We start from the raw sequence: 15,906 nt of genomic DNA on the forward strand, positions 1-15,906 counted from the left end.
GCTACATATTTGTAGATGCAATTTGAAGATAAACCATAGCAAAAATATGAACATTAATTCAGAATAAAATATTTATTTTAAACAGCCTCTACCTGATTATTCAAGCTTAAAAGCTCAAAAGCATTTAAATAATCTAGACTCACACCTGAAGAGTTGCTGAACATGAGGAAAATGAGAGATTTAGCCACCCCTTCTCTCATGTAGGCACTGCTCAAAAGAGAAGTAATTTATGGATTAACCTTCTAGAGAGGGTAAGGTTTCATTTGCTTGAATAAAATTTCAATAAAATCTTAAGGTGAAACATTATATTTCTATAATGAAAGCAAAGAGATGGAAAATGAAAAAGTTACTATTTCATTAAAGGATAAACATTAATTCAAGTATACACTTGTGAAACAAAAGTAACAGTTTCCTTTATCTTAGGGAACACTGACATATAAATAACTTCTGACTTCGCCCTCTAATTGCCACATAGAAAGGCCAGGTAGGCTCAAAAGGAATAATGCCCAGAAGCAGCATTGTGAAAATGAGGAGATACTCTGGGAAGAAAAAAATCCATGGCAATTATGTTTTTATGGTTGTGCGAAACTAAACACATCATGCCCCCCCTTCACTATTTGCAGCACGGTTCTAATATAGTTGGGAGAAGACTCAAGAACTGATCCCTTTCAGCTTCATTAAATACTAGAAGATTTACCTGGTGTTGTTTGGATTCGTAACTGAAATAAGTTTTGTTTTTCTTCATTTAAATCATTGTTCTGGGGTGAGACTGTAGATGAGGGGTTCAGTATGTAGGCTGCTCGAAAGAGAGAGGACAACCCCAGCCTTCTCTCACCACAGCAACTTGGGGCCAGGTGAGAAGTGCCTGTCCATGGCTGCTGCAGCAGGCACAGCTTGGGGAGGGGTGCATATTCCCTGGCTGGGAGACAGACAGGCAGACATACTAATAGATAAACTCTGGAATATATAGTAGATAGCTGTCCCTTTCTCTACCCATGACCCTGCTGGCCCAATGGGGCTATAGCTGTCCTGGTCCCCATAGCTGGCCTCTGTGCAATTAGAGACTCCTGAGGGATTCGTGCTGGGGAGCAGTAAAAATAAGACAAAGCAGAGTTTTGTGTAGTCACTGTCACAGAATATTAGGAGTTCTGGACAGTGGTAAGAATATTTTGCTATGAAACTGAAGCAGTTTATAATTCCAACAGAGCTGAAATTAGATTAATAGAATATTCATCATGCTTGGCTTTAGGTGATGCGGTACTTTGGTGCACCAACCTTTCATCTCCAGAGAGCAGGATCTAAATCCAAATTAAATCATGAATTACAATGAATTTGGGGATGAGCACAAACAGCAGTTGTTCAAAATAGGTCCATCTTTCTCTGATCCATGACAGACTCCTACTTGCTATATCAATACAAATAAATAAATATTAATAATTACAGTTGAGATTCACATCATAGTGAAGGTATAGTAGATAACATTTGAAGTATTTGAGCAAAGCTATAAGGAATCTTGCACAAAACTACCAAACCAGTTCCATCCTTTCACATTAGACCAAAATATATTTGTAATTTTTGGAGTTAATAATGGATGACATTGATAAGCCTGTCATGTTGTACTGATCACAACTGGTTATAGTAGTTAATCTGAAAAATCTGATTTTGACTATTTTTCAGTTAAACTCCGTCCCCCTTTTTTAAACAAGCCCTACATTATAATTGTTTCACTGTCAGTGGGGGTTATTCAGAACATATAGCTTAAGAATTTTTATTAGGTTATCTGCAACACTCCCTAATGAACTGTGCAACTGTATTATGAGTAGTTGCAAAAAAAACCACTAATGTACTATGACTATTTGCAAACTTATCTATGAATGGGCTTTTTACACAAATATTTGGTGAGTAGTTGTTCTTTGTACAAATAACAGTATTCATGTGTGTAACGGGTATCCATGCACAATACGAGTAGTCAATCTTTCATTTATGCTATATCTCTCTCCGCTTTGAAGAGTTTGTCTAGAAACAGGACGAATACCGTATGATTTAGCTGATGACTCACACACCATGAAGAGTGCAGAGTGAATAAGTTCATGAACAGTGCATAAGCTGAAATGTGTAGTTATGCCAAATACTTGTGAACAATAAATGCATTTAACAGAAATCAGAAATCAGTTTGAAACAGAGTCAAGAACAGAAGAAAATGGCTAAATTCATTGCCCAATTTATTTCCAGTGGATAATTGGACCTGGTCTCGTCGTGATTACATCAGGTAAATTAGAAAGAAAACTTTAAACAAATAACTTGCAATCTTGGGACAGGAGCTGGGGGGCTCTTAAAAATGGAGAGAGCAATTCCACTGAATTTCTTGTTACGTCTCATTCAAATAAATTACACAAAATGTTAGTCTCTATATAAAAGGCTGGAAAGGCTCAAGTTTATTACAACTGAAGCCATGGACAAATTACACCACATATGAAATCTTGTGTAAAACTGCAAGTCCAAAATGACATTTTGAATTTGCTGTACAGAAACTAATCCACCTGCACTTAGCTGAGTTTGAGTAGAACTGAAAATAGAGGCAGTTACTTATTTCTACTGAGAGTTCTTTGCTTCTCAGCATGTTCCACAATTTTTTCTTCTACATAAAGTCCTTTTCGTTTTCTCACTGCATTCATGTACTTGCGGGCCTGGTTCTCAGAGTCTGCTTTTTCCCCAAAGTGCAAATATTCCTCCTCAGTAGTTGGTACCCAGAATGGGTCACTTGAAATTACCTAAAAAAAAGAAAATTGTAGAAAGAGGTATATTATTTTTTTAAAAAAAAAGTAGATTAGAGCATTTCAGCTAACTTTTTGTGTTCTAAATGACCTTATTTTTAAAAGCAACACATTTGGAAAAAAAGTAGGTATGGTTTCCTAGGTGGTATTCAATAAGCTATTCAAGCCAAATGCATTGAAGCTGGTTTAATATGTTCAATGAATGAAGTACTCACCTTTTTGTAACTTAGGTATATGTATTTGCTCTTAAAAAAAAGAAAGATTTGGCAAAACTATCATATATGCATTAAAACTGAACTAAAAATCTCATCCTAAATTTCAAAAAGCCCCTTCTCATTTAGATTTGTGTTGGGGTTGCCCTGCCTTTTTACTGGCATTCAGTTGCACATAGTGGCAGGTGACCATTTTGCGGGGCTCCCCCTTTGCCATGGCGCATGCGCAGTGACGCCATGCGCATATGCGGTGGCGCCACAGCGCATGCGCGGGGCTTTTTGAAGCGCGGTGCCCGGGGCGGCTGCCCCGTTCGCCCTTTCCTATATCCGCCCCTGGTTGCACAGAAGATGATACACTCATTTCTGTGTCTCAGATTCCTCTACCCCTGAGGAAAACAATTGTAAAATCAGTAGGGATTCTTCACAAGGCCTTGGGAGAGATGAAATCCTCAGTCCTGGAGCTAAAACTTGCCATTGGAGCTTCTCTTGTATCCTTGAGTCTGTCATAATGACTGAGCCTTGTGAAGCCTCCTAGAAGGTTTTGGATGATGGAGCTACATAGTCCTGGACTAAACCTACAGAAACCCTAAACCCACCTTCTGCTCAGTAAGTAGGGAACCCTCCTGGGAGATGGCAGAACCAAATTCAAGTCCGTGTTGTATATCAGGAAGTATGGTGATTCAAACCAAGCTGGATGACTGCTCTTACCCAGTGATACTCAAGCTTATATATATATATATGACCGCTTTTAAAAAAAAAAAAAAAATCAATAAATTATAAGTACTTCCAGTACCTACAGTTTTCAGACATACAATTTTTGTTCCTACCATTGCAACACATATGTTAAACAACTTAATCATAGCTGGGCAGGTGATGAAATTTTTGGGTGTAAAAAGTACAAAAATAATAAAACGCTGTAAAACTTAACACAAAAATTCAGTTTTCTGCAAATTTCAGTTGTGTTGACATATCCCCCAGACTTCTCTTGAGTACCCCTAAGAGTACTCGTACCACTGGTTGAGAAACACTGCTCTAGCCACTAGACCAGTGACTAGAGTAAAGGTTATGAGGGGGCGGCCTGGTCACCACCACATTGTTTTTAAACGACTGACCCAGATTAGGTGCCTAACCCTAGGAGAGTATTAAGAATAGGGATGTAAAGTCCTGTTCAATCAGTGTTATGTTTAACCAGTTAACCACTTAAATGGGAGTAGTGGGGACACTCCAGCTCCCTCAGGCTGGGGTGGAGCAACCCTGTCCATGGACTGCAGGGCTGTGCCCACTGCAGGTGGGGGCTGCTCCAGACAGGCTGGAGAGTCCCTGCCCACAGTAGGGGTCTCCCTCCCCCAAATTAGGCACCAACGTTCATTGAGGGACAGGGCTACAGCAGGCCACATTGCTGTCCTTACCTTTTCTTACTAGCTAGTTCAAGCAGCTTCCTGTTCAATATTTTGGCTTGTATGAACACTTTTTTGGGTGCCTAACTCTCCCCATGCATTGTAGAGGGAGTTGGGGTGTGGGGTTGTATATTCCACTCAGCAGGCAGAGTGCCTAAAAGTGAGGTGTTTCTATGCTAAGTAAGATAGAGCCCATGTCCTCCTTGTGAATCACTTTGCAGGGCTCTGCTAGCCAAAAGCAATTTCAACATTTTGATAAGCCTCCAAACTCCAGAAAGAGGGAGAAATAGCCATGATAAACTGATAAAGAGCTGACAACAGTGTGCTAGTTCCAGTTATTAAAGATACTTAATTAGAGAGCTGTCAAGGTCTCAACTGATATATCGATAAAAAGAAAATGGTGACTTCTAGGCTATGTCTACACTTCCAATTGATTGACACAACTTTTGTCATTCATAGGTGCTTGATCCTCCCTCCTCCCCACAAAAGTTTTACCAGGGCAAGTGGAAATGTGAATGGTGCTTTGTCGGCAGCAGCACTCACCTGCCAACAAAGTGAAAACTGATTGTGAGGAGTAAAAGTATTTTGTCAGCAAAAAAGCCAACAAACAGTGTTCACAAATGCTGACTTTTAGAGCTAGGGACACAGCCTTGTTGCTAAAAGCTGCATAGTGTAGACATACCCATACACTGGATAGTCAGAGCAGGCATTATTGAGTTCTTGGAGATCCAAAGTGTCACGCAATCTGCACTACCAGTAGAAACTAAACCTAATTGTAGGCACTCTGCTAATCAGCTGGGCAGCATCTGAATCTCCCCTAAGTGGCCGCACAAGCACACAGTTTACAGGAACACCAAAAATTACAATGGCATCCAAAAATAAATACGGAAATTTCTGAGGTGCACGCCCCAGCCAAGGTCTGAGGCATCTGACTGTAGCTTCAGGGAAAGAGCAGGATTGTCGAATGGGACTCCTTCCAGGGCCTTCTCTGGACTGGTCCACTACTGCAATGAGATGAGTACCATCAAGTGAATGGTTACAATCTTTCCCAGGTGGTCTCTGTCACAGGTCAACACCAGCTATTCCTGGAGGCATTGCATGTGGAGACTGGCACAGTGGACCATATAACTGCATGTTGCCATGTGCTTCACCAGACACAGGCATACTTTGCCCGTCAAGAGAAACTTGGAAACTTCTACGATGAGGTCCATCAGCACCTGGAACCTGTCTAGTAGCAGGAATGCTTTCACACAGGTCAAGTCAAGTACTGCCATGATGAATCCTATCCTTTGAAATAGAACTAATGTGGCACTTTTTGTCTTTGACCAATAGCCCCAAGGACTGCCACATGGCTTGCAGGGCCTTGACACAGTGTTGGACCTACTCCTTGGAGCTGCCTTTGACCAGCCAGTCATCGAGGTATGGGTAAATCTGGATAACCCAGCACCTAAGGTAAGCACAACTACTGCTGTGCACTTGGTAAACTCCCTCAGTGCTGTTGCCAGGCCAAATGGGAGGACAGCAAATTGGTGTAGGCCTAACTCACTGTAAAACTAAGAAAGTGTATGTGTCCTGGGAAGATCACCATGTGGAAATATGTGTTTTTCAGGTTGTGGATTGCATACCAGTTTCCTGGATCCAGGGAGGAGATAATGGAGACCAGGGAGATCATACAATACTTTAGTTATCTATTACTAACTATTTAAACTAACTGTACAAGGACTAAAGTTTCACAAACTAAGCCTAAACAATGCTACGGAGAATAGTGGACATTCTATGCACTATTGGTGACCTCAAGAAGGAACTGAGAGTGGAATGGGCAATGTCCCTTATACCACAGCATGTGGGTGCCACTCCAGTGGCCCCCAGAGCCACTCCCTTTTGGACACTGCTTCACGAAACACTTCCAGCACCAGTGCATGTGGCGAGCACATATACTTAAGATGGAATGGATACGAACAATCACTCAAAAAACTTTTGAGTTAGTACAGTGCTATCAGCAGCTTAGATTGTGGGACTCTACACACTGAATGAGCACACAACAATAAATACAGGTTGAACCTCTCTAGTCCGGCACTCTCGGCACTTAACTGGTGCCAAACCAGAGAATTTGCCCAACCACGGGAGGTCAATATTGTCTAGCAGCAACACCAACACTTGCACTGTTTACTGTGGTGTTAGAGGACATTTAGGGGTAAATTAGAGCTAAATAACAGCACAGAACACTGAGAGCCAAGACTGGTAGCTATAAACCAACTGTATGGGACCATGGTAAACTTGGCCACACCCACGACAAATGGACATCTGGCTGACTACAGTTATGTCGGACATAGGTGCTGCTGAACCAAAGAGTGCCACACTAGAGAGGTTAACCAGTACTCATTTGATTTTACTGACTATCATACTGAAATAACAAATTATAGATGTATACAGGATTGTTCTAAGGACTAAACTTAATGAACCATTTCAGGCTTATTACTTGGTAAACTTTATCAAAGGTACAAGGAATAGTCCTAACTCACTAAGAGCGTTCATCAAATCTTAGGCTGATATAAAATGGGTGTGTAATCAAATCTGGGAAATGGACCTTGGCAAATAGATATTTGGGTAATTAAACAAAATTGCACAGGGCTTTAGTCCTGAAATTCAACTCTTCCTTTCTGTTAGTGGACTATTATCTATGAAGGAGCCTAAAAGTAACTGGAATTAATAAGGTATAGACAAACTTATAGCTGCAGTCAATAAGGTCACCTTGCAATAATGTTAGCTACGAATACTGAATGATAAATTTGATCACTGAATGTCTGTTTAGGTTGCCAAGTTTCTAATAATCATCAATGAGCTTCATTAATTTATGTTATGGGTAATCTATACATTTTATAAAAGACAAAGGTAATTTGAGTCTGTTTCTTTAATTAAATCCCAGGAATTAATTAGAACAATACTAACAGTAAATATCAATTGTGTTTTAACATTATTGTTCTCATAGTAGTCAAGGACATTACTTTAAATTATTTTTGAAGAACAAGACTAGAGCTGTCTTACTACTCAGACCAAAGGGACCACAAACTTCCAATGTTAGGCATCTTTACCCCCAATCCAGAATTTTTTAAGAGTGTGTGTTCAGGGTAGGAATATTCTTGTATTTATTGTACTGTACCCTGCCATATGATATTTTAAGACAAGGAAGGTCATTTAAAACTATATCCATAGAACAAAAATAGGGTAAGGAGACACTGAAAATTGGCAAAATAGGAAGAACATTCCTCCAAAACATAGCATTTTATAAACCATTAATTTAAAATGCCATGTTTTAGAAAGTACATATTTGTAAATTATGAAGCTCATAGTAAATCAAAAGTAAGAGTAACCCCCTTCTCCTAACTGGGTAACTCGGGAGCAAGTCAGACTCACACGTCTCCCTGGGTACCTGATGGTTTTAACATAAAAGGAGATCCTGAGTACCCCAGTGGTGATGTTGTTTAGTTGGGAATTCCCTATCCACCCCCCTGCTGCAGTCCCTTGCTCTTAAAGAATATACAATGGAAGTGCCTCCACTTGGCTGGCCCAGTACACACTTAATGGTGTGCCTTGGAGCCTCCAGGAATAAAATGATTCCACCAATAATCTGGATCTAACTCCAGGACAACAATTATAAATAATATACATCTAATTGATTAAATTAGAATTAAACACCTTTACTTAAAAAAACAGGGTTTAACAGATTAAAAGTGAATAAAATCAAAGTACACAGAAATAAAAGGAACATATCTATCTGGCAATTTGCACTACCACCATTTGTCCCACTCCAGAGTGTGCACTCCTCTGGATTCAGAGTCCCAGAAACTTGCTTGTGTAGGCATGCTTGTTTGTTGTTTAAGTTTGTGTTACAGACTAACTTGGCTACCCCTCTGAAACAGATCAAAGTACGTTACTAAATTAAAATGAAAAGAAAATGCATAGTTCTAGTTCTAATTCACTTCAAAACATTATTGCAAGCAGATTCTTACCCTACAGAGCTGCTCTTATTTCAGGCATAATTTTCAGATCAAAGACTCTTTTACTCTGACTTGTGTCTCCAGCCTTTTTCATCCTTTCCAGGTTTTCCAGGCCATCTGAAGACAAAGGGCTGACAGCTTCCCATTACATAAATAGTCTTTTCCCCAGTGCAGGAACCTTTTGTTCTACATCCCCCTTTCCATAGAAAAATACTGGGGTCAAAATAGAATCCGATTTTGGTATGGTCACATGTCTTCTTATACTTGTGATTCAAACAAGGTCCATGGTCTGGTAGGACCACAGCTGTTCTGGGATCAGAGAGTTCTGGTGCACTGCAGACGGGGGGCAGGCAGAGGTGCCCAGGACTCTGGCAGGGGGCAGGGGAGGGGCTGAGAGCCTGGCACATGGCTCAACTGAATGGGGATCCAGGGCTAGGAAGGACAGTGTGCTGCCCAGCTGGGCTGCTAAAAGGGGGTGAGAAACCCAACATGCACGACCCAGCTGGGTTGTCCAGGGCAGCTGAGGAGCTTGGCACACAGTTTAGCTGGGCTGCATGGGGCAGAAGCCGGGACAGCTGGCACACAGCTCAGCTGGACTGGGGAGAGAAGAGAGGCGGGAAGGGTGGTATGCACAACCCAAACAAGCTGCCCCGGGGAGCTGGGAATGCTAGCACAGGGGTCAGCTGAGGTGCGGGGGGGGGGGGGGGGGGGGGGGGGAAGGGGCCGAGGGGGAGGAAAGAGAGGGTAAGGGGAGATCCAGGAAGGCCTGTGCACTGCTCAGCTAGGGTTGCCAGGTGTCCGGTATTGACCTGGACAGTCCGGTATTTTTGCCTCCTGTCTGGTAACAAAAAAAATCAGAAAATACCAGACACCTAAAATGTCCAGTATTTTCTGATTTTTTTCTCTGCAGGAGGCGAGAATACCAGACACTTGGCAACCCTAAGACACACTCAGCAACCAGGCCCAGCCCCTGGCCTCCTCTTCTCCCCAGGGCCCGGCACCCTCAGCCCCCAGACTCCCTGCTTCTGCAGGGAAGCTGCATTCTGGCTTGATTAAGAAAACAAAATGGACACCGGCAAAAAGCCTAAAAACCAAGGGGAAGCAATGCCTTCCCTGGGTCTTAGTGCTCAACTTCTCCCCTGTTCCTATCCCTATTCTGACTCTGCATGCACTGAAAGGGGCCATGCTGTTTTATTTTTTAATTTTTTTTCCTCAACAAGTTTGGTCTCCCCTTCCCCTCCCCCCCCCCACAGAATTTTTTCCCAGTGTTTTTTTTTTGGGGGGGGGGGGAGGTGGTGGGAAATTCGGCATTTTTGGTTAAACCATCTGGCAACCCTATGCTCAGCTGGTCTGCAGGGAAATCAAAGGGGAGACAGGAAGCTGGGCGTATGACCCAACTAGGCTGATGGGAAAACTCAGAAGCCCAGTGGGGTTGCAGAGCAGGGGGTAAGGCCAGCAGCAGAGGGACCAGAAATAAGCTCCTCATGTCCAGCAAAATCCCTCATCCAGGACCAGTCAGGTCCCAAGGTTGCCAGACCAGGGAGATCCAACCTGTATAAGCAGTCTCATACTTTGTAGTTCTAACTTCTCATACAAGAATGATACATGCACCAAATCAGGATATACAGATCCAGCAGACGGTAACATTAAAATTGATAGGTTACATAAGGTATTTTGTCCAAAGCATCTCCACGTTTAGCATATTTATATTCATAAGCCAATTTTCATAAAGCATGGGAAGGAGGAGAACCGTCATAATTAGAATAATTCAGAATCTGGCCACTTCCAGAAGACACTGCTATCAGCCCCACTTCTCTGATGCTTCCCCATCACAGCAAGAAGATTCTCTCTCACACACACACACACACACACACACACACGCACGCAGTCTGCTTCTAGGAAAGCCTCCTCTGACCAAGGAGGAGATATGACAGAGCACTCCATAGAGCCTATTACAAACCTCATTACATAGATCTAATTTAATTGGGAAATGTTTAGATACTTTGTTGGGTTATTCTCAAGCACCCATCAGTCTTTGTTTAAGCTTAGGTGTAAAGTGTCGAATTTAAGCATGAATGACAGTTCATTAATTCTCTTACCCATTACAAAGATAAGACAATTATCACCTCTAATATCATTAACTCACAGACATTTATCCCCCCCCCCATCTCCCTTCTGTTCTGAAATTTGATTTGTCCTTTTCATATGTGTTCATTTTTTTTAATTGTATCCTTTTGTATATATGGTTGTGACAATTTTCTTCCACTATTTGATCTGAGGAAGTGGGTCTGGCCCACGAAAGCTCATCACCTAATAAACCATCTTGTTAGTCTTTAAAGTGCTACATAGTCCTGTTTTTTATTTCAAAATAGAGCACTCTTCCTCCGACTTCCCTTACTCCTCGTGCAAGGAGGGTCCAGGAATCAGAGTAAGAAGTCCTCCTGCTTGACAGTATTTCAACATTATTTCAAAATAACTGTCTGCTGTGTAGACATGGACTAAGTTATTTGAAATAACACTAGTTATTTTGAAATAATGTTGCTGTGTAGATATACCTTTTAATTGCATAAGGAAAAGAAAATTATTGTTTTTGTAATTCTGTCAAATTGAATCTCTTCTAATGACATTTTAAAATATGCTCCTGTATTTTTTACTATTCTGTCATAAACATTTATTCCATGATGGCAGGAAAAGCATAATCACACAGTCTGAAAAAAAATTAAATGGAGTTTACATTTACAATTACAATGTTTAATTATTTCCATATTTTATATATAGTGCCTTGGAGCAGTGTCTTGTAGATAATATTAAAATTACAGTATGAATAACTTGGCTTACATAAGTTTCTTGTAGCCTCTTTTGTCTGTATTTTCAGTCCCTGAGTAGAGAGGATGGACATAGAAAATGGGGCAGAGTAAAGGTTGTTAGATTAACTGAATTTCCTGATTTTTTTCTTAACTGTAACATTTAATTGTTTTAAGGCAGTATACTCTCAACCCTAATTCTGTTTTTCAGAGGTTTTTGTCTGCGAGTCTAACACTATTTTCTGTTGCAAAAAGCTATGTTAAGCTGTCATATTTAATATGTATGTGCAGTATAGTTTGGCATGTCTCTTTTTAAAATTTATTATAAGTTACTCTTTTATATTCTGAAGTTTTGCCCTGCAACAAAAAGTATTTGGAAACTTAAAGGGAATTTTAAGTAAAAATGACTTGGAGCATAGAATAAATAACATGTGTGGATGTCTTTTTTCCCTCCAAGATCAACATTAACTGCTTTCTCTTAAGCAGCTAAGATTATCCTAAAAGGATTGTTCCATTGAGAACATAATGAATCATTTAGGGGTTTAGTTAGACAAAAAAAAAATCTATTTCAGCTGCATAGACACCAAGGGGTTTTTCCTATGTGCCCCCCAAATATGCAAACAATAATTCAAGAGCCAAAATCTTGCTCAGCACTCCCATGGAACCTATGCCCAGTGTTCTGACAGTTCCCCAATGAAAGCAAACTGATGGCAACTCCTTTGCAGTATCATAGGGAAATGTTTCATCCTTATGTCTTCCTGCACCATGCGAAGAGAATATGGATCATGATGGTCACCACCTGGTACATTCATATGCTGTGGTCCATTGGCTGACTGTGACTTGGAGACAGATGATCTTTCTCCTGGGCACTTGCCTTCACTCTACTGAGTCAGGAATATTTCCCAGACAGACAATGTAAAGTTTGATCCTTTTATGCCTCTCACAAGAGCTCTGCACACTGTGGCTGGTTTGGTGGCTTCTCAGAGCAAATGCAGAATTTGTTTCCTGAATTTCAGTAAAGTCTTTCTAGTTGAATCTTCTTTGCTATAATTTACTATGATATTATCTTACATGTCCAGGCTAGCCAGGCCTTTTTGTAACCTATTGTTAGCTGCTTCTACTATGTGGTTACTGTTTCCTGGAGCTTATTTCTATACAGTCTACTTTAGCTGGGAGCTAGATATGCCTGTGAAATCCATAGCATCCATTCTTTCATCAACAGAAGAGGCATCCAGGCATAAAACTTTTGTTCACATTAGTGGAATAACTTCTTCCTTTTGAAACAGCTGGGTTCCGAAACAGCGCACGGCTGAGATTATGCTAATGAAACGCGGGATATTTAAATCCTGGCTTCATTTACTATTTCAAATGCCTACATTTGCATCCCTAGTTTGAACTACAGTGCAAGTGTAGACATACCCCAAGTGAATACATTCACTCAGACACAGATGCAGCTCCTATACCTACCGTATTTTCCGGTGTATAGGGCGACTGGGCGTATAAGACGACCCCCTATCTTTTTAATTAAAAGATAGGGTTTCATCTTATACCCCAGCGCCCTTCCGCCTCCTTTGCTCCCGGTGTCCCTGGTCTGCTGGAGATGTCCCCAGCAGACCAGGGGCACCGGGAGCAAAGCCGCCAGGAGCGCCTGGGCTCCCCCCCGCCGGAGCCCCTCCGCGGCTTTGAAAGCCTCGGGGGAAGCCGGCGGGGGGGGCATCCCAGGCGCGCATGGGCTGCCCGCCCGCCGGAGCCCCTCCGCGGCTTTGAAAGCCTCGGGGGAAGCCGGCGGGGGGGCATCCCAGGCGCGCATGGGCTGCCCGCCCGCCGGAGCCCCTCCGCGGCTTTGAAAGCCTCGGGGGAAGCCGGCGGGGGGGCATCCCAGGCGCGCATGGGCTGCCCGCCCGCCGGAGCCCCTCCGCGGCTTTGAAAGCCTCGGGGGAAGCCGGCGGGGGGGGCATCCCAGGCGCGCATGGACTGCCCGCCCGCCGGAGCCCCTCCGCGGCTTTGAAAGCCTCGGGGGAAGCCGGCGGGGGGGCATCCCAGGCGCGCATGGGCTGCCCGCCCGCCGGAGCCCCTCCGCGGCTTTGAAAGCCTCGGGGGAAGCCGGCGGGGGGGCATCCCAGGCGCGCATGGGCTGCCCGCCCGCCGGAGCCCCTCCGCGGCTTTGAAAGCCTCCGGGGAAGCCGGCGGGGGGGGGCATCCCAGGCGCGCATGGGCTGCCCGCCCGCCGGAGCCCCTCCGCGGCTTTGAAAGCCTCGGGGGAAGCCGGTGGGGGGGCATCCCAGGCGCGCATGGACTGCCCGCCCGCCGGAGCCCCTCCGCGGCTTTGAAAGCCTCGGGGGAAGCCGGCGGGGGGGCATCCCAGGCGCGCATGGGCTGCCCCCCCTCCGGAGCCCCCCCCCGCCGGCTTCCCCGGAGGCTTTCAAAGCCGCGGAGGGGCTCCGGCGGGCGGGCAGCCCATGCGCGCCTGGGATGCCCCCCTGCCGGCTTCCCCCGAGGCTTTCAAAGCCGCGGAGGGGCTCCGGCGGCGGGGCATCCGGCGTACAAGACGACCCCCGATTTTTGGGGGATGTTTTTTAACTTCAGAGGTCGTCTTGTACGCCGGAATATACGGTACCTCTAATAATTAACTAACTCCTGACAATTTTAATTGATATAGAGCACAGAAGGTTTCTTAAATCCTGCAAACAGGTATATAACATGTTCACATATAAATACAGTCTATAAATTGTATAGATATTCAAAAGGATTCATTCCAATTCTAATAATACCTGAATTATATTAGCCTGGTTTTGTGAGAGGATTTATGCATATTCCAAGAGCACCTCTAGGCCCTCTTGTGAGAGGCACTATACGAACACATGGTAAGAGACATTCCCTGACTCAAAGATCTGACAGTCTAATTAGCCAAGACAAAAGTGAGAGGGGGAACAAAGACACAGAGATGGGAAGTGACTTGCCCAATGTTATAGAGCAGTTCAGAGGCAGGAACAGAACCCAGGTCACCTGGGTCCCAGTCCAGTGGTCTGCAAATTGGCGCATGCTGCATGAGAATGGTAGAAATCTGGATCTGCTTGACCAGGGACTTGCTTTACAGCAAGTGCAACTTACTTTACAGTTAGATCACCAGCAGCAAGAGCAGTCCCTTCTGTCCTTGCTGGCCGCTGTCAGCAACAAGGGAGTGGTGCTGGGGGCATGCTGGGGTGACTGCTTGACCTATGGCTTCCATCCAGCAGGCAACTCCAATTTTGGAGGGGGGGTAGGGAGGTATCTCAGCTGGACCCCATCCTGAGCAGCAGCCATGGGGGGCTTGGGTGAGTGTCATGCCAGGGATGGACTGGGGTCCCTCACCCAGAGCTCACTGCTGCTGGCAGGGAGAAGAACGGGAAGAGTCTTCCTCTGTCCCCCCGCTCCAGCCCCGGGGCGGCCTGTATGCTGCACTCCAAACTCATCCTCAGCCCAGCCCCCCAATCTCCTGCACTAGCCCATAGCCTATACCCCAAGACCCTTCTCATACCCAAACTCGCTTCCAGAGGCTTAGGCAGGTATGCATGTGTGGGGGACAGGACTTGGGTTCATTCTGGACATCGCCAAAAATTATATGAACCTGACGCATCTGGGCCTTAAACTCTATGACTCTCTTAATGTCCCCAGGATCCCACACGTGTCATGGCCAAAAAGGAGCATTATAATCATATAGTCTGAACTCCTATTTAACAAAGGCTATAGAATTTCCCTCAGCAAAGCTTTTAGTCATCTCAATAACTCACGACTAACTTAGAATGCAAGTGTAACCCTGGTTTCAGTAAAACTTTGGTACTGATTTCAGTGGTGCCAGCATTTAACCTTTTAGAAAGGCATCCAACCTCGAGTTAAAGACTCCATGTTGTGGACTATTTGCCACATTTTTGGTAAGCTGTTTCAACAGTTAATTAGCTTGTTAAAATTTTGAATCTTAGAACAGAAGAACAGCCATACTGGGTCAGACCAAAGGTCCATCCAGCCCAGTATCCTGTCTGCTGACAGTGGCCAATGCTAGGTGCCCCAAAGGGAGTCAACCAATAATGATCAGGTAATGATCAAGCGATCTCTCTCCTGCCATCCATCTCCACCCTCCGACAAACAGAGGCTAGAGACACCATTCCTTACCCATCCTGGCTAATAGCCATTAATATTATAGCCATTGCTAATAGACATTATAGCCATGGCTAATAGCCAGTAAGTCCATTAATGGACTTAACCTCCATGAATTTATCTAGCTCTTTTTAAAACCCTGTTATAGTCCTAGCCTTCATAACCTCCTCAGGCAAGGAGTTTCACAGGTTGACTGTGCGCTGTATGAAGAACTTCCTTTTATTTCTTTTAAACCTGCTGTCCATTAATTCCATTTGGTGGCCCATAGTTCTTGTATTATGGGAAGTAAATAACTTTTCCTTATTCACTTTCTCCACACCACTCATGATTTTATAGACCTCTATCATTTCCCCTCTTAGTCTCTTCTTTTCTAAGCTGAAAAGTTCTAGTCTCTTTAATCTCTCTTCATATGGGACCCATTCCAAACCCCTAATCATTTTAGATGCCCTTTTCTGAACTTTTTCTAATGCCAGTATATCTTATTTTCGGTCTGAATTTTTAAACTTCAGCCTCCAGACACTAGATCTTGTTATGTCTTCCATCCTCTAGTATGAGATATCTTCTTTCTGTATATGTACTATTAAACA

General features: G+C 43.7%; 1 protein-coding gene across 2 annotated transcripts in view; it reads right to left on the reverse strand.

Moving 5' to 3' along the window:
* Positions 1-2,205: 2,205 nt before the first annotated feature.
* The window catches only part of EFL1 (elongation factor like GTPase 1), a 190,388-nt gene continuing 176,687 nt past the window's right edge, over positions 2,206-15,906 (reverse strand). For both annotated transcript variants that reach the window (XM_006139255.4, XM_075897120.1), the window contains exon 20: positions 2,206-2,771. In XM_006139255.4, coding sequence (XP_006139317.2) covers positions 2,583-2,771 — 189 coding nt within the window. In that variant the 3' untranslated portion in view covers positions 2,206-2,582. The remainder of the gene's footprint in view (positions 2,772-15,906) is intronic.

The sequence above is a fragment of the Pelodiscus sinensis genome, chromosome 14 (assembly GCF_049634645.1).
Source record: "Pelodiscus sinensis isolate JC-2024 chromosome 14, ASM4963464v1, whole genome shotgun sequence".
Taxonomy (NCBI): Eukaryota; Metazoa; Chordata; order Testudines; family Trionychidae; genus Pelodiscus; species Pelodiscus sinensis.